Source organism: Tamandua tetradactyla, chromosome 6, assembly GCF_023851605.1.
Source record: "Tamandua tetradactyla isolate mTamTet1 chromosome 6, mTamTet1.pri, whole genome shotgun sequence".
Taxonomy (NCBI): domain Eukaryota; kingdom Metazoa; phylum Chordata; class Mammalia; order Pilosa; family Myrmecophagidae; genus Tamandua; species Tamandua tetradactyla.
This window is the reverse complement of record NC_135332.1, coordinates 29,786,241-29,804,852: the sequence shown is the minus strand read 5'-3', so window position 1 is coordinate 29,804,852 and position 18,612 is coordinate 29,786,241. Positions and strand designations below refer to the sequence as shown.

Sequence of the window (18,612 nt, the reverse complement as noted above, 5' to 3'; positions counted from 1 at the left end):
CTGAAGCTGGAATTACAGACGAGAAAAATAAGAGCTGACTTGGCTTGATGTCCCCCCCCCCTTCTTTCCGCAAGATTCCAGGAGCTCAGCTAAGCAGCCACGGATGTGTATAAAATATCTGTGCTGTAAGATCTGCAGCACAACACAGATGGGGGGGCAGAGGAGTGATGCCCCTCTTGGAAGGCAGTCTCTCTTGGCCCTTTTAACACCCAAGTTTTCCACTGTTCTCTAATCTGACCATAAAATCTGTCAGCAAGGGTTAGAGAGAGCTGTATTTCCTGCAGGTCCAGTCCCGACCAGAGAAGCTCTTGACCCTGCAGCCAGCTGAGTGAGGTTGTTAAAACTTCCAGGGCTTCTCAGTGCTGGGGGAGTGGGGGGACTGGGGACCCCTCTCAGGCCTCTATAGGACTTGCACACATTTGGATTCTTCTTTGCCCACCCTCTATCCACATAGCCAGAAACTCTCCAAATGGTAAAAATTCAAAACTTGCTTTCTTTGGAGCCGATTTGAACACAAACATCTCGGACCAGCTTGCCCGGTTCAGAGCAGTACTCTGTCCTGAGCCATCTGGAGCCTGTCTCCTCCCTGCCCCTGCTGCCCCACCTACGACTCTCCGTCCTCCATGCTGGCCCTTCTCTACCCCCATCCTCTCTTCAGACTTCTCTGCCCTTCTTTTTAAATACTCACCACCACCCACGCAGAGGATGTTACAGTGACAGAAAGCTCCTAGTTCCAGCGCCCGCCTGGCTGAGTTGCCATCTCTTTGCTACCCAGGCTTCTTCTCTTAGCTGGACCGCAGAGAGCAGGGAGGGGGAGGGGAGGCCAAAGCCCTGGGAGTTCTGCAGACAAACTTTCCACCCAACTTAGCGCCCTTCCCTTTGTCCCTATTTCCCATCTGTTTCCCTCACTCTCCGAGAATCACCTTTCTCTTTTGCTACTTGCCTCCCCCCACCCCCACCCCACCCCCACCCCAGGCCTTATTAAGGGATGTAGAATTTCGGCTGTTCCCTCCGCTTTCCCAAAGAGCCAAATTCTTTGATGCAATGGGAGGGAGCTGTCAGGGGGCTAAAGATTGATCGCCTCATCTCATCTCCACTCCATCCCTCTGACCCACTTATTTAAAAATCTTCCCCCAGATCGACTTTTCATTTTCTGCTTTGAGGTCTAGTTTCCCACCAATTTCTTGGGGACCTGAGTCTTATCCCCAGTAAATTACACTACTCCCTGAAGTTGAGGCTATCTTGGTTTCCTCAAAACAAACAAACAAACAAACAAATCCCAGGGGCCAGAAGTGGAATATCATCTCAAGGGTAGGAGCTTCGACCCCCTCCATCTGTAAGGAATTTTTAAAAATTTTTTTCCCATTAGTACAGTGGCAAAAGTGGAGTGAGGCATCTTTTTGTACTAAGGGGGAAAACATCCTCCTCCACATATTGACCTGAGCTTTGCGAGTGCTCTAAGTTAAATCACTGGCTCTCTTGGTTCCTGTTTATGCCCCTGGAGATAGATGCAGGTAAAGTATTGAAGCTTGAGTGGGCACATGCACATCTAAGACACCACTGGTTGGTGGGGAAGAGGTGTCACAGAGGAGAGTAAATGCCTCCTGGTATGAAAGGCAAGTGGACACAAGGTGCAGGGTCTGTACCACAAACATAGGACAAGGAAGGGAACCCTAAAGGGCCCCTGGCCATCTATCTCACTCCCCTTCATCAGCTGGAGTGCCTGTTGATGTTTCAAGATTTAACTGTTGCTTTTGGGGGGTGAGATGGGGATAGTGGGGCTGGTGATCATAAATATCTTCTCTTCCTAATTTGCACCTTAACACTGACCTGTTTACCAAAGGGTGGAAGCCTGTTTCAACTCCCTCTTCCTTCCATATTGAGATCTTCACTCATCCATTTGTTTTAAAGGGGCGAGGGGGGGAGTGCTTCTGGTTATGTAACAAAAACACTAACTTTATTTTTTAATGCTTGGAAAATATTTCTGCCTTAGATTTTTGTTTTCCAGGCCCCCAGAACCTTCCATCCTCTAAATGGAATGGGGGAGAGATTCCTCTAGCTGTTCTGGAGAAAGGAGGCATTGGGGGAGCAGGAGCGTGAATGTAAGAACGGGGGGCTCCTGGTGTCCAGCTCGTGGTCCTCTGGAGTTTTTGAATCAATTAAAGCAAATAATGCTCTCTGTTTTCCACCAGGCCTAGGCGAGCGATTGGCCGAGACCGGTCCCGTGACCACGAATTCCCTGCAATTTCGCCAGAGTCCTGGGTTTAATAGGGAGAGTCCCCATACGCTTGTATTTATCAGCAATATACAATTATAAAGGCCCAAAATTTAAAAAAAAGAGAGAGAGAGCGAGAGAGAAATCTACCCCTCCCAAAATCGCTCCATCATACAAACGGGGGGGGGCAGGAGGGGGGGTCCCTTCCGATCCTCCCTCCTGACACCCCCCCAGCAGCCCCCCTCCCCCACCATTGAAAGCCATGAATTTTGAATTTGAGAGGGAGATTGGGTTTATAAACAGCCAGCCATCGCTCGCCGAGTGTCTGACTTCCTTCCCCGCTGTCTTGGAGACATTTCAAACTTCATCAATCAAGGAGTCGACATTAATTCCTCCTCCTCCTCCTTTCCAGCAAACCTTCCCCAGCCTCCATCCCGGCACCTCCACCCTTCAGAGACCCGGGAGCCAAAAGCGAGCCGACGATGGGCCCGCTCTGCCGCCGCCGCCGCTCCCCGCCGCCCCCCCAGCCCCTGAGTTTCCCTGGATGAAAGAGAAGAAATCCGCCAAGAAACCCAGCCAATCCGCCACGTCTCCTTCCCCGGCCGCCGCCTCCATCCCGGCCTCCGGGGTCGGATTGCCTGCAGGTCAGTAAGCCAGTTGGGGGATGGGGCGAGGGGGCAGAGAAAAGAGACGGAGAAAAAGCGGTGGGGAAGGTTAAAAAAGGAAAAACGTGTCGAATCTGTTGGGGTTCACCGTCTCCCTCGATTCCAGGGACAGGGAAGCCGAATATCCCACCGGGACTCAGGCCTGGCCGCTGCCAGCATTTTTTTTTTTTTTTTTTTTTTTACATCAGATTTTGGAAGCTGGTTGGGAAAAAGCTTTTTCTGTGCTAGAGGAAAAGGATTCGATTGGGGTTTTCATCCATACCTGTGGGGGGGAAAGAGCGTATTGTTGCTGGAAATGGGTTTGGGGTCAGGAAAGGATGCGGTTCCCCTCCCCCAACCCTAGAAGTAGACGCGGAATTTGAGATCTAGAGAGGAAATGGGATGAAGAACAATCTTTTTAAGTGAATGCTCTCCCCAGGTTGAGTTGGAAAAGTGCCGAATTGAGGGGTCCACTGGGAGGACTCGGGAGGAGGGCTCTGAGGTTCTGGGGGCGAAAGGGAGCCGCTCCCTGCCCCCTGCGCTGCCCGTGGGCGGCTCTCTCAATGCTCTGCCCTGACCCCGGCCGCGTCTGCCAGGCAAGGGAGGGAGGGAAAGGAACGTAAAAGCAGTGAGAGCAAGCCGCTTTGGCGAGGGGGAGGGAGGAGGGTTCTGATGATATTGTTTTAGCGGATAGTCTTTATCACTGCTGGACTGAGGGTGGGCTGAGGACGCGGGCCGCTTTGACGCCAGCCTGCTTTCCCTGCAGATGGCCCGGGACCGCCCGAGGCCGCCAGCGGCGGGGCACGTAGGCTGCGCACTGCTTATACCAACACGCAGCTGCTGGAATTGGAGAAGGAATTTCACTTTAACAAGTACCTGTGCCGGCCGCGCCGCGTCGAGATCGCGGCCCTGTTGGACCTCACCGAGAGGCAGGTCAAAGTCTGGTTCCAGAACCGGCGCATGAAGCACAAACGGCAGACGCAGCACCGAGAGCCGTTCGACCGGGACCCAGCTTGCCCGGGTGCCCTGGAGGACACGAGCGACCCCGCCGAGGAGCCTCCGACCATCCCGGGCGGCCCCTCCGTTTCGCGGGCGGCGCGCGAAACCTATTCGCACCCACTCGAGATCGCCTCAGGAGACCCGGGAGTCCCGCCCCCGCGGTCTTTGGGGGCTCGCGCGGAAGGTGCGGGTGTACCGAGTCCTGGCTGCGCGCTGCGCGGGGCCGGCGGGCTGGAGCTGGAGCCGTTGCCGGAAGACGCCTTCCCCGAGCGGCAAGATTCGCCTTTCTTGCCCGACCTCAACTTCTTCGCGGCCGATTCCTGTCTCCAGCTCTCGGAAGGCCTCTCCCCCAGCCTGCAGGGCTCGCTTGACAGCCCGGTTCCCTTTTCGGAGGAAGAACTGGACTTCTTCACCAGCACGCTCTGTGCCATCGACCTGCAGTTCCCCTAACCCGTCCCCTCCTCCCCGGCCCTTTTGACTCCCGCCCCCTCGGCCGTCTGCTGGAAAAACCGAGGACCCCCCCCCCCCACTTACCCCAAGTCGGATAGACTTTTTTATGTGTTTTGCTAACATTCAGGTATTATTGAATTAGCATTTAACCCACTCCTTTTCTCCTCTTTCTAAAATATTGGGCACTCGGGCTTCTTTTAAATATCACACAGAAAAATTCCCTTTGGTAGACTCCTTCCAACGAAATCTCAGGAATAATTAAACTCTAGGGGGGAGGCTTTCTTAAAAAGAACTGGAGGGACCTATTTTCCTCTCTCATTTTTTCTTTTTCAGTTTTAGACCGTAGATTATTTATTAAAATTCTTTAATAATAGGGTAAGGGGAAAGTATTTATTGTACATTATTTTCATAGATTAAATAAATGTCTTTATAATATGAAAACGAGTGTTTGTGTTGAGACCCAGCCCCTTCCCTCACACCCCCCCCCCAGGCCTCGCTCCTCCAGGCCCCGCGGAAGGCTGGTGGGGTCCAGCCGCCCAGGCAGCGGCAAAGCCTTCTGGGCGGGCGAAGTCCGGGTGGTACAAAGGTGGTTGCGCTTGGTCGCCGCTTCTATGCCCGCGAGTCTGAGAGTCGGGGGGGGGTTTGCTTGAAGCTCAATCGACTCCCCACCGTCCAACAGACAGACGGTCTTTGGCCGGTATTCCCCCTCTACTTAGAAATAAAGGCGGGTGGTTGGGTGGAGAGAGTGCCGCCAACAGAAAAGAGTGCAAAGAAGGAAGGCCTCGGGGACAAGCTTCGAAGTCGTGGTGGGGGATGCAAGGGTTTAGATGACTTGGAGGGGGTCCTACGTTTCTGTTTCCGAAGCGGGACAGAAAGACAGTTTCAGAATTCAGGAAATCTGGGAATGCAATGCCGGATGGGCCTGGTCCCCGCAATCACCCTGGGGTTTCTGGGGTCGGGAGAGCGTCCGAGGAGCGGCAAGGCGACCAGTCCGGGGAGGCCCGAGCAGCGTCGGAAGTGCGTGTTGGGAAGGAGCAGCGAGGAGAGCGGGAGGGAGGCTGGGAATCCAGGGAGATGCTCAAAATGGCGCTGGGGCTGGGAGGCGGGGAGGGGAAGGAAGAGCTTGTGGCCGCCATGACAGCCGCTTCGAGATCCGCCGGTCCAACCAAGGAGATCCGTCCCTCCTCCCCCCTTCCGGATCTTCCAGACCCGAGGGAAGAAAGGGAGCCTGGGAGCCTCCCTTCAGTTTTTGTTTTGTTTTAAAAATGAACCCTACATTCGCAGAGCATGTATGGGGGGCGGCGGCGAAGGACCGGGGAGGGGGTTGGGGGAGGACGAGCGGCGGGTCTGGGGCCCGGGTCTGCCTCGCGGGATCTGTTTTTAGATCCTCCGTTCCTGGGTTTGAAGTCCAGCCAGAGCACTCTCCAAACGCAGACCTCACCTGCTTTTGCCAAACTTCATTTTTCCATCCCAGCACTCCCCCACCTCCACCCCCACCCCGCATCCTGCCTGCTCTTAGCAAACCCGGTGAGCGGGAAGCGAGGATCGATTTTCCCCATCTGCTTCCTGGTTTGTTTCGGGGGGGGGGGGGGGGGCTAGGGGGTGGGGTGGGGGCACGTGGAGATTTAAAGGGCCCCAGAAAGTTATCCGTCCTCCTTAGGTTTATTTATATTTCTCAGGCTCAGAAACAGACACTGCTGTGCTATCTCTGCGGCAGATGCTGCTGTTCTGTAAAAGTAGTTCATTTCCTAGGCCTCCCAGACTTTCCCTGGAAGGGGATGTGGAGCATCAGGCACTGAGAGGCAGCAACTGCTAGGATAAGCCCAGAGCCAATATATGTTGCCACATATAGGACTAGACAGTCCCCTGCATACTTTTTTTTTTACAGGGTTCTTCAGTGTGGGAACTACACTCGTCTTATTCAGCTGAAAGTTTAAGAACTGTCTTAATATAGAATTCATCTTGTGTATTAAATAATCTTATGTCATGTTAAATTGCACTTATTTCTCTCATAAATAAATTAATATAGAACAATTAGACGTGTTAGTATAATAACGTCATGTTTCTTATTAGTTTATTTTCCCTCATAAAATATATAGGTATGAAATAAATTCAATATATTAAAGTAATAATACACAGCTTATTGGCTTGTATGTTTATTTTCCCCATAAATAAGTGAATATACAATATATTAAAACCACACTATACATCTCATTGGGCTGTGTGTTTATTTCTCCATAAAATATGCCCAAAGGCCGTATTTAACATCTTAAAAATCACAGCATATAAAGCAATCTCGACACTAGCAAAACGAAACAGACATTTCAGCTGGGGATTCTGATTTCTATGGAGAGTCAAACTGGATAATTGGGTCTAATTAAAAAATGCTCTTTCAGCTATAGCAGGTGGTTATAAAGATCAAGGATACCAAAAGGATCATGCTAATTGCCCAACTTCCAGCTTTCTTTGTTCCAAAATGCAGGTTCTGCTTGCCTGGGGAGAATTCGCACCCTGGGATCACAGTTTGTTCTGTAATACTCCAGGGCTCAAGGGACCACTGAGGCTCCAGATCTCTGGAGCCTTGGCTAGTTACTCAGTGTTGGTCCATGGACCAGCAGCATCAGCACTAGCTCTGCAAGCTAGTTAGAAATGCAGAATCTTAGGTCCCCTTCCAGATGGACTAAATCAGAATCTGCAAATTAACAGATCCCCACGTGATTTATATGCACGCTAAAGTTTGAGAAGCACTGTTAAATTACAGTGCCATCTTGCTTCCTGCCTTCCTGCCATGCTTAAAATTTTTTTTATCCCCTTTACCTGTTTACTATCTTCCAAAACTTTCCTACCCAGACCAGTGGCCCAGGCAGAGAATCTCTGCTCCTGCCTGAGGCTGTCTTTGACCTTATTTCTCCTTGCCAGAGTGGGCTTTTGGCTCCAGCCAAAGCATCAGTCATGAAGAAAACAATTTTTAAATTCAGGTACTTGAGTATCCCAGGGTGAGAAGCTCCTAATCCAAGTAATCAGGAAATCCAGCATTCCCCTTGCTTGACTACTGGAGGGGAGTTACACTCTTTTCACAGCAAATACATAAGCATTTCTCTTGCTCTCCATTCCCAAATCCATGCCACCACAGCAAGAAAGAGCATTTCCTGAGGAATATGACTCCCTTCTTCAACCTCCCCACACAACTTCAAATTCAAGAGAATGCCTGAGAATTTGGGATTCATAAAGGATTAGGACTCAGGGTGCCTGTGTTCCATATAAGCTCCTCTCCCTCCTTTCATCTCTGGAGTCATCTCTTTAGCCTCAGTTTCCCCAGCTAGCTGTGGAAAAGAAAAGGGAAGAAGAGTGGTTCGCAGGCAAGGCAGCAGACACCCCCACTCCCACCTCCCAGTGGTGGCAGGTGAGAAGGCAGTGCCAGGTGGCTACACTCACTTATCGGATCCTGACCCAGCAGCACTCCTCTTGTGTCAGCACCAACTGCAAGTGCTCTGCAGCACAGACTGGTTATAAATGGGCTGTGGTTGGCGTGCGAAGGTTTTAGTGCAGCCCAGAAAGCTGCTGGTCAGTCTGCCCTGCTCTTGGTGAGTCATTCTTTTAAGAAGAATGGCTCATTAATATTATGGTGAAAGCAAAGGACCATTAGAGTGAGGAAGTATTTGTAATCATGATAACCCCGAGTTCTTTTTTTTTTTTTTGCAGCTGGCTCCAGGAATCGAACCCAGGTCTCTGGCATGGCAGATGAGAACTCTGCCACTGAGCCACGGTTGCCCGCCCCCCGCCTCCGAGTTATTTTTTTAAAAATTAACATACACCTGGGTAAATCTCTTCCCCTTTCTGGACCTCAGTTTTTCCATCTGTAAAATAAATAGAAAAGCCTAGATGCTTCTAATGTATTTTGCATCAATATATGCCAAAAGGACATTTCACACATCAGTCTTCACAAGCATTGTATTCAATATTTATTGGGCTGGTGTCATTGGGCTTTTATATCCCGGTGGTGACTCTCTGTGTTTGACAATAACCGCTCCCACACATCTGGTGAGGCCATTTTAACAAAAGTTAATTTGTATCTTTATACCAACAATCATGCCCCAATCATTATTTAAATGAGTAGGAGAGAAATCTTTTCAAGAAACATGTGTTGGGTACAGTGCTGTATGCTAGATACCAGGTATTTAATAAATCTGGCTGTTAGGAAGTACACTAGGCAGGGTTTCAAATGCCAACATTTGATTATTCTTATTTTTGCCTTAAAAAGAGTAGGCCATCCAGCGTGGGACATGGCTCCCAGGGATGAGCCTGGCCTTGGCACCATGAGATTGACAATGCCTTCCTGACCTAAAGAGGGATAAGAAATGTAACAAAACAAGGTTTCAGTGGGTAAGAGAGTTCAAATAGAGTTGAGGGCTATTCTTGGAGGCTACTCTTACACTAGCCTCAGCTAGATATTGCTAATTACCAGAGTTTGCCAAACACCAACCAAAACCGTTCCTGTCAACCCTAAAGAACACCCAGGGCTTTATCTGAGATTGCACAAAAGTTTCACTTACCAAGAATACTTTCCAAAAACCTATAACCTCCAGATGGGTTCCTAGGCCAGATAAGTCCTGAAACCTAGAGGGCCCAGCCTCTCCAAGAACATCAACTAGTTCCATCCCCCTAAACCCATATTATTGACACCCCTTTCCAACATGAAAAAGTTAGAATGGGTATAGTCCAAATACCCCTAAAAACTGGGAGAAGGATGAAAGGAGAAGGAGGAGTTATAACAGAGAAGACAGGATTCAACAAATGATATGACTACTGAATCATTATATTGATATTTCTTTCAGTCTCCAGTGTCTTGGATATGTAGAAGGAAAAACCTAACACTGTGGAACTATAACCCATACCGAACTCTGAAATCTGTTCTATACCTACTTGTTTCAGTGTACTTTGAAATATATTGCTTTTTTTTGTATATATGTTATATTCCATAATAAAAAGTGAATAACAAAACCAGTAAAGAATACACACACACACACACACACACACACACACACACACACACACACACACACGAGTAGGCTATCACATACAAAAAAGAAGGGGGGAGGGCACCAAATTTTTTAGTATTCAAGACTTTAAAAGTCCCCTTTAGCCATGTTTATTTGGTTACTGGGGCATCAGAGATTAGGCACAGATTCTGGGCATCCCTAAACAGTCCTGCTGAATTCTCCTGCCCACCTCCCCATAAGTCTCTGACAAACACTCACTGGCTCCACTGCACATCCTCTGGAAATGTGCAGGCAAATTCATATTCATGTTTGGCAGAAGGTGGTTTCTAGGGTCCCACATAATCCTCTCTCTGTCTGCTTTGTCTGGTAGGGTCCAGACTTTCCAGCCCAGCTCAGCTCCTCCCAACCCCATCCCTCTCTCCACACTCAGTGGTGAGGCAGCTATTTAATGCCTGAAAGAGATCTAACAAACTGCTTCCTCCTCAGAGGAAAGAGTGAAGAGTGAACAAATCCTCTTAAAACCTTCTCTAACTCTCAAACACATCCAGGCAAGCCATTCAGCCACAAATTCAGTTTGATCAATGTCCAGTAAGGTTTCCAAAGTGGATATTTTGACCTCAACTATCCCACCCAATTAATTGGAAAATTATTTCAATTCTTCACATCACTCTAATAATTTGCCTTGGGAAGATGTCCAACTCTCTGACTTATCTTTCATTCCAGATGAAAGTTAACATCCTGTTGATTGGTCTGTATCACAGAAATTAGTTCAACCCCTACCCCAAGGAAGGATAGTTTCTAAGCTAGTCCCTCAAGGAAGGAGAGACACCAAGTTCCCTAGAAATTTTTTTCCAAATATTTAGAAAATCAGGAAGTTCTTACTAATATCTGACCTCAAGACTTTCTGTGGCAATTTTAATCATTTGGATTCTATTATAGATGTAAAAGACTAGGCTTTTGTTTAACACAAAACAAAAAAACCACAACCCTTCAGCTTAGAAGAAAATCCTTTGCCAAAACAGAGAATTGGGGATTCCAAAAGAAATTTGCATATGATAAAGTACATATCATAATATATGGCAATATTTTACATGAAAATATAGCACATATGCTATCCTCCTATGATATATTTTCTTGTTTGCTTTTATCCTACTAACAAGGCAGTGAAGTAAGTAGTACTTGGAAGGCTAAGGAAAATTGTCCAGGATCACAGGAACTAAGAAATGGCCAAGCAAGGACTTGAACCCAAGCATTCTGGCTCAAAATCCAGTATTCTCCCCATTACAATATATACCACCATAGTCTAAAGTTCTCTACCAGATAAGTAACAGTTTCATGGCAGCACTAAAAGAAATATCACTGAGTCAAGACTCCCTCCCCCCCTAAACAGCAACAAGAAACCATTGTCTTCTAGAGAAAAATTACAACCCTGAATATTCTTTGACTTCTTAAGCTTCAACCTTTAGTCTTGGATTTGACCTCCAAAGGGATTCCAGAGATCTGGGGAGAGAAAAGCAGAGAGACACTCAAGGGTTTAATGAAAGAACTGTTCAGATTGCTCCTGCAACCCTCCTGCTGCAGCAGCATCCTCCACAGAAAAGGCCAGTCCGAGGTGTACAGCCCACTCTGGTTAGGATGGGCCCCCTGACTGCTTTCTCGTTACGATAAAGAGCAGCAGCCTTCAAAGATCATTTCAGTTCTAAGCATGTCTATGTTCTCCTTGCTTCTCTCTATGTCTAAGCAGAAAATACAAACCAGGAAAATGACTTTATCTCATTTGGTGTTGGGTCCACCCAAGCCTTCTTAAGTGAATTTAATTTGGTCAATTCATAATTTGGAGTAGTATAGGTCACTCCAGATGTGGAATTTTTTGTTTTCACTCTGCTGTGGTTTAGCAAGGAACCCCAGGCTCCACAGACTCTCCTTGGGCCAAAGGCCAGTGAAGCTTCTTCCAAAGAGAAGGAGGCTTGATAACCTAGGGAGCCAAGCTGCTTCGTTTTCCCAGTCCTCCTAGGGCTGGGAGAGTCAGTGTGAATTCTTTCTAGAAAGCTTTAATATATCTGCTACACAAAGGAAGGTGGCAAGGCTCTGGGGTGACCTGGAGAGCTTGGTAAGTTTGAAGAACTGAGGCCAAAGCAATCACTGCAGGTAACAGTATAACTCAAGGCACTTTTTGCTCCTCCATTTCTTCCTGCCATAATAATACTTAATACTAGTAACTACTGCTAATACCAGTGGGACTGCATTTCCCCAACTCCCATGCAGATTTGGGTTGTTTTATTTAACTGATTTGGAATTTACTTCTTTGTACCTCAAATTGTTCTCTTTATTAGAAGGGCAAGAGATAGGGTGGAATAGGTGCTCCTTGCTGGGGGAAGGGTAGAAAATGAAGAAATCTCCGAAGCAGGACAGCCAGGTCAGTATAAAGCCCTCGTTCAGATTTGAGGTCGGTAGAAAAACCTTAATTCTCTACTCACTTCTCCATTCTTTCCTGAATTTTCCCCAAAGGTCTCAGCCTCTGCAGAGGACATCTTAAAGTGAGAGTAAAAAGTTGGGAGCATCTACAAACCCAAAGATGGAAAATAGAAAGAAATACACTTGCTCCCACCTCAGGACTCCTTTTCTCTTTAATCCCCCTGCGGGCCTCCCCCCTATTTTAATTCTCCTTTCCTTTGTCTGCCCCTATCCCTTTGGCAGTGAACATTCTCCCACCCTCCCCCGTGAATCTCTCTCTTAAAGAAGTTACCAGCTGGTTCCAACCCCCTCGTCCTGGTCTGAAGCAAAGTATGTGTGAGGAGGGGAGGGGGCAGGGGTCCTGTGAAATGCTTTGAGCTCTTTCATAGATGGGGGCTAAGCAGGGCTCACAGTTATTAGAGAAGAGAAAGGCAGCGTGATTCAGGGAGATGGAGAAAGAAAGCAGGAGAGGCAACTTCAGAGGACAGGCAAAAACAAGGGGAATGGGAGACAGAAAGATGGAGAGATACAGAGACCGAGAGAGACAATTTCGGTGCCCCTTGCAGAGGGATGAGTACGCACCCTGCCCTTTTGGGGGTGGGGAATCTGAGAAGTTGAGAGAGTCCTCTCTGGACTTGTCCCACCTGCTTCCCTTTCCTCTCCTGAGCTCAGTTGTTTACAAAGATCCCTCCCTGAACTCTTGCCCTCCTGGACTTGCCCTAGCCCCGGCCCCAGGCCTCAGGCCAGGCAGACACCCTGACAGGTTACAAATGAGTGTGGGTGTTGGACTGCGCCAAGCTCTTGTCCGCAGAATCTGGAGGCGGAGAATCAATGGGCTCTACCTAAGAGCTTCCCTTCTGGTCCCATCCAGGGCCTGGGAGACTGAGGAAGGCACTTCCTGTTCCTCGGCCACACACCCCACCCCACCCCAATCTTAGCCCAACAGACACACAGAGCAGGAAGGGGTGAGACTCCACTCCTGAGCCTTAGAATTCAGAGTCTCAGGACCTCCAACGACTTCTCCCATCCTCTGAGCAAACACCCCTTATCTATTCTGGAAAATTCATTGAAAATTTGACTAATTGTTAAGACTTAACTGGCATTGAGTGTATGGATTTGAGGCTTGGGATCCTTCCTTTCTCTCTTTTTCTTTCAAAGGAGCTGGGAGTAGTGAAGGAGGGCAATGTAGGAGGGAATCAGAAGAATGTGGGGTCTACACTCATTTTAAACACTTCAGAAAAAGAAAAAAAGTTCACCCCCCTCTAAACATAACCTGGCTCTGTGCGCATTGTGGCTCTCTGGAGAGATAGATATGGGGAGTTATTTAAGTCTGAGTGAGTGAGCCAGCCACAGCTATGGATGGCTAGAGAGAGGATAAATACATCTAGAGAGATGAGTTGATGGATAGGTAGGGAACGAATATAAATATGGAGAGAGATGGACGAACGGAGAGATGGATTGAGACAGAGAGAATATAAAGAGAGGCTGAGGGAGAGAAATGGATGTGTGACTGAGGAGGCAGCGTTTATGCAGAGAGGGAGAGAGGAATGGGGCATTTCTCAGCCTCCTCTCCACATTTCTGTGGTCCTTGCCTTGCTCACTGAAATGCCAATTTCTACCCTTCACTTAATGAAATCATCTACATCCTAGATTCTGCTTCATGCCCTTAGGTGTCTCTGCGTGCCCCGCCCCCTCACAGCCATCCATTTGGCACAAGAAAACACACCTCACCCGGCCCATCACCCTCAAGACAAATTTGGGAGAAAGAAGCATGAAGTGGGAGTTCTGAACAAAATAAGGAGGCTGGAATTTCCCATCTCCAGGTCTACAGCCTGGAGGAGAAGCTTCCTTAGGAGGTTAGAAAAGGGGGGAGGGGCAGCTGGGTTGAATTTGTCCAAATCTAATAACCAAGGAGCCTCAGGAAAGCTTTGGGGGTTGGGAGAGGAGGAAAGTCTTGAATATTCTTCTAACTCCCCCCCACCCCCTTGCTCTGCTCTCTTCTTTCCAAAAGTCTTTGAAGAAAGATGTTTTTGACGCTTCCACGTCGCTCTCAGATGGATGGGCTGCTGGTGATTGAAGTGTCTTTGTCATGCTAATGCTTGGGGGGTGATGGATGGGCGCTGGGGCTGCCAAACTCTGGCCTGCTGCGCCCATTGGCCCGGGAGAGATCACATGCGCCCCCCCACCCCCATTCCCTACCCCCCTCCTAGGGAAGCGCTGGCCCAGGCGAGCTGGGCCGGGCCATGGACGCAAGCCTCGGCGCTGTGACATACTGCCGAAAGGTTGTAGGGCAAGAGGGTGTCTCCCCTAAACGGGCCGACCCTCCTGCGGCCTGGTCGCATGGACTATAATAGGATGAACTCCTTCTTAGAGTACCCACTTTGTAACCGGGGACCTAGCACCTACAGCGCCCACAGCACCCCTACCTCCTTCCCCCCTTGCTCGGCTCCGGCCGTTGACAGCTACGCAGGCGATGCTCGCTACGGCGGGGGACTGCCCAGCCCCGCGCTCCAGCAGAACCTCAGCTACCCTGCGCAGCCGCCGCCGTCCGCTTTGGGGGTGCCCTTCCCAAGTTCTGCGCCCCCAGGGTACGGCCCGGCCGCCTGCAGCCCCAGCTATGGGCCGTCTCAGTACTACCCTCTGAACCAACCAGAAGGAGATGGAGACTTCTTTCACCCCTCCAGCTACGGGACCCAGCTAGAGGGCTTGTCCGACGACTACGGAACCCGCGGCGCGGGCCCGGGGCCCTGTCCTCTGCCGCAGCCCCCTTACAGGAACGAGCAGGCGGCGAGCTTTGCCCCGGCCTATCCTGATTTCCTCTCCGAGGGCAAGGAGCCGCTCTGCCCGTCAGCACCCAGCACCCCCACGGCCCGGACCTTCGACTGGATGAAGGTCAAGAGGAACCCACCCAAGACAGGTAGGCCTCAGGCGTGGCTACCCCCTCCCGGGGACCTAAAGCGACTTCTCTGCCCCTGCACTGAGGATGTCCTGGGCCCGGGCTGGGTTGTTCCGTCTGGGCGGCCTGTTAGAGGCAGGTAAGCGCATGCAGCCCCGTCTCAGGCCAGGTGGTGTCCCCCCACCCAGCGAGTGCCTGCTCACCCCTAAAGTAAGTTTCACATACACTCATTTTCTGATCCGTGGCGCAACACAGACCCAGGGCCTGGCATGCATCGGGGGTGGGGTGGGGTGGGGTGGGGTGGGGAGGTGGGCAGTTTCCTCTGGATTGGAAGATCACCTTGAGGGGTTTCCTGGTGATCCGTGGCAACTAACTCTGAGAGTACAACTGGACAAAATCGTGAATGGGGCTGCAGCGCTGGCCCGGGAGGAGGGGAGGGGATGGAGAAGGAGGTGGGAGAATTGATGTGGCGCTTCTCCCCGCCCCGCCCCCAGCGAAGGTGTCGGAGCTAGGAGGTCTGGGCACGCCCGGGGGCCTCCGCACCAACTTCACCACGCGGCAGCTGACCGAGCTGGAGAAGGAATTCCACTTCAACAAGTACCTGAGCCGAGCCCGGAGGGTGGAGATCGCCGCCACCCTGGAGCTGAACGAGACGCAAGTCAAGATTTGGTTCCAGAACCGGCGCATGAAGCAGAAGAAGCGCGAGCGGGAGGGAGGCCGGGCGCCCCCAGCCCCAGGAGGCTGCCCCAAGGAGGTAGCTGGAGAGGCCTCGGACCAGTCGACGGGCACCTCCCCGGAAGCCTCGCCCAGCTCGGTCACCTCCTGAACTAAATGTCCCAATCGACGGGGCTTCTCGAAACCGGAGCGCCCCACTCTCGTCCTCTCCCTGTCTCTACCCAATCGCGGTCCCCTGCGATCCTCCCCAAGGCTCGGGGCGCCAGTTTAGACCTGCTCTTGGGAAGAGGAGAACAGTTTTCTCTGGTCTGGGCAGGTACCCTATAGCACCAGAGAGACCTGGCCGACACCCAACTGGTCAAATGTAGAGGGAAGGGTGAGCGTCCCTCTGAGCTGGGGATGACTCACTGTCAGCACGTGGGTGGGGGTGGGGGGCAGGAGCCAAGTGCATTCTCTGGGGTTCCTCTTTTCCTTGGAACTTCCTTTTCTTCAGTTCAGTGCCTTTGAGTTGTGAGGGCCTCGGCCAGTACACTCCACTCCACCCCACACCCCGCCCTCCAGGCCCTGGACAGAGACAGGGCCCCAGATTTTCTTGGGTGGGGGGAAAGTGTTGGGATTCAGGAAGGTTATTACCAATACCTAATCTGTCCAGTCACCACAGACCTTAACAATAGCACCAGCTGCCTTGTGATAGACCAAAAAGCCCCCCCCAAGCTAACCCTATTAACCCTTTACCTCCCAGCATATTTGTATTGCACTAATGCAGCCTCCAGAGGTTGTTTTCTGAGAACTTCCTCCTCCCACTAGCAACATTATCACCAAGCCACCAAAGTGTTTTGGAACTTGGGACTCCGGAGACTTCTGGAATGCTGTTCAGGGCCTGCCCCTGGTAAGCCTGAACAAGGAAGGCGCAGGCACGCCCCCACCAGTTCCTCCTCTATTTATTGCCTCCTGGAAGACCTAGGACTTCCTTCCCCATCTCCACCTCTACCCCCTGGGGACAGCCCAGGGGGACTCAGGTGAGGTAAGGGCTCCCAGCAACAGGGAGCCTTTCCCTGAACCATGGAGATAGCTGAAATGTTTCTCATAACCTGAGCCCCAAGCAGGTCAGGTTCTCTCTGTATTTCTAACTACCTCATTCCAATAAAGTGTGTTCTTCCCTTCTCCTGGCCTGCTTCTGCTCCTGCTCCTAGGGGTGGGGAGGCCTCGTTCTCCCTGAGCCCTAGGGAAGAGGAGAGGAAAGACTGGTGATGGGCGGGTAAGGCTAAAGAGAGAGAAGCTGAACAGTTCATCTGAATAAAGAAGAGGGTTTGCCGGGGGTAGGCCTCCAGGTGGGAGGGTGGTCAGTCCACCCATCGTTGAGGGGGCAGGGAAAGACGCGGAGGGAGAAGGCCAGGGGAGGAGTCAGTCACGAAAGGGTCCTAAGAGGAAGGAAGGAAGGACAAGAGAGAAACAGAGATCCGTCTGGAGAGAACAGAGTGTGCGGAAAGAGGAGGGAAAGAGAGGGGAGAGGGCAAAGGGAACTCCACCCCCTCGTAAACACCTCCCACCCCCGCCCCCGCCCTGTCCAGAGCAGGGCTCCGCGAGAGGCGCTCGGGAAATATCTGCCAAAGGAGAGAAACCGGGTGGAGGCGGTTGTGTGATGTTTCCACTCCTCCTTTGCTCACAGAAAGTCGGAGAGGCACCTCCGACAAACTCCAGATTGGTGCACAGGTTTCGCCCCAATCCCCCCAACCCAGCACCCTTACACTCAGAGACTCCAGGGGGGCGTCGGAAGCCAGAGTTGCTGGGCCGGGCGCTTAGAGCCTTCCTGCCCTCTGCTCCGGCCGCTCCCCGCCCGCCTCGACGACGCCATTTCACTCGGGCTCCAGGTGAAGGCCCTCGGGCTTCGGGCGCTGGACCGTAAAGCCGGCGGTCGCGGAGGCGCCGCGCGGGTGGGAGAAGGCGAGGGCACCCAGAGGAGGGGGACAGGAGCCGAAGGGAAGTCGGAGGACGGCGGAGGGCCTGGGGATGGGCGGAGGAGGCGGAGGTGAACCCAGATACCGCGCTGACCTTTTCACCTCGAAGCGCCTCTGGGGTTTCCAAACAAGCCAACAGGGCGCCCGCGGGGCAGCTGTTGTGTCCCGGCCGGTCCCACTGACAAACCTTTGGTCGGCGGACGCGGGGTGCCGGGACTCAGGAAGCGCCGCCGCGGCCGCCGAACCGCCGTCGCTCCCCCGCCCCGCAGTGCGCGGTGGGGAAGACGCGGGGCCTCCCTGCGCCCGTCCCGGCTTATTGATTCCCATTACCTAGGGAGCCCAAATGTCCAGGGACCGGGGCAGTCTGAGCAGGGGCAACGGCCACCAAGGAGTGGAGGGGACATCTTATCCGATCCCCCTTCCCATCTGTTTCATTCGTGACCTTTCGAAGGAAAAGAGGCAGCAAAAGGGACTAGGAGTGTAAGGGAGAAAACGCTGAGCATTTGCTTCCTAATGAAATTGGTGCCATTATACGCGAAGCAGCGTTATCAATAATTGCACAGCCCAGCTGGAGAGGGAGGAGCATGTGGCAAGGAGAAGTTTAGCTTTCCCAGCGGCTGCTGTCTTGCCCTCTGTCTTTAAAAAAATCTATTAACTGCTTTTCTGTATTTAATTGAAATTGCCACCAAAGGTTGGCTCCCCCAAAGGGGTCACCTTGACAAGGCGGGCAGTGTGAGTGTCTGTGGAAACGAAATTCCCCTCTCTTGGAGCGATTCAGTGCGAGCTAGTAGAGACTTTCGGCTGGGGTATTTGTGGATCCTTTGGACCAGTGGACAGGAAAGCAGGAAGAAGGGAAGGGGCAATGGTTAGGTTTGGACCACAAAGATGATGGAGCTGGGCCTCAGACTGGGCCTGACAGGTCCTGGGGGAGGCGTGATGGAAGGGCCAGGAGGAAAGGAGAAGACTTGCCATTTGATTTTTGGTCACAGCAGAAGGAACCATCATATTCCTCCAGGGAGGGGTGAGGGGTAAATCAATCCTCTATTAACATAGGGGCAGGCTCAAAATAATCCACAAGGAATCTGAGCCTCCCATCTCCTTAGGTGCAAAGATCCTGACCCCTTTTCCACTTTGAATCTGAGGCCCCGGAGGGGTCTACAGTGATGGCATTTTTGAAGAACGAAAGATCACTGTGCATTTTCCTATCATAAGTGACAAAAGAGAAAAAAAGCCATTTTGTTACCAAAATGTAACAAAACCCACCTTTTGCTCCGGTAAAACTAAATTGGTGGTTTTCATTGTCAAACTCAACAGAATAGAT

General features: G+C 51.2%; 2 protein-coding genes across 2 annotated transcripts; both read left to right on the top strand.

Annotated features, from left to right (window-relative positions):
- The first annotated feature begins 2,448 nt into the window (after nt 1–2,448).
- On the top strand, nt 2,449–4,879 carry HOXB2 (homeobox B2). The gene is made up of 2 exons (XM_077163049.1): nt 2,449–2,859; nt 3,626–4,879. Exons 1-2 carry the CDS (start codon nt 2,478–2,480, stop codon nt 4,306–4,308), a joined length of 1,065 nt encoding a protein of 354 aa, XP_077019164.1. The 5' UTR covers nt 2,449–2,477; the 3' UTR covers nt 4,309–4,879.
- Nucleotides 4,880–14,102: 9,223 nt separating this feature from the next.
- Nucleotides 14,103–15,683, top strand: HOXB1 (homeobox B1). The gene is made up of 2 exons (XM_077163048.1): nt 14,103–14,679; nt 15,153–15,683. The coding sequence occupies exons 1-2, from the start codon at nt 14,103–14,105 to the stop codon at nt 15,482–15,484; spliced, it is 909 nt and encodes a 302-aa protein (XP_077019163.1). The 3' UTR covers nt 15,485–15,683.
- Nucleotides 15,684–18,612: the final 2,929 nt, after the last annotated feature.

Bases quoted from the DNA above. Each gene is read 5' to 3' on its own strand.
- HOXB2 (XM_077163049.1), top strand. From the start codon at position 2,478: ATGAATTTTGAATTTGAGAGGGAGATTGGGTTTATAAACAGCCAGCCA. The intron at 2,860-3,625 runs GTCAGTAAGCCA...CTTTCCCTGCAG, and splicing joins CGGGGTCGGATTGCCTGCAG to ATGGCCCGGGACCGCCCGAG.
- HOXB1 (XM_077163048.1), top strand. From the start codon at position 14,103: ATGGACTATAATAGGATGAACTCCTTCTTAGAGTACCCACTTTGTAAC. The intron at 14,680-15,152 runs GTAGGCCTCAGG...CCCCGCCCCCAG, and splicing joins GAGGAACCCACCCAAGACAG to CGAAGGTGTCGGAGCTAGGA.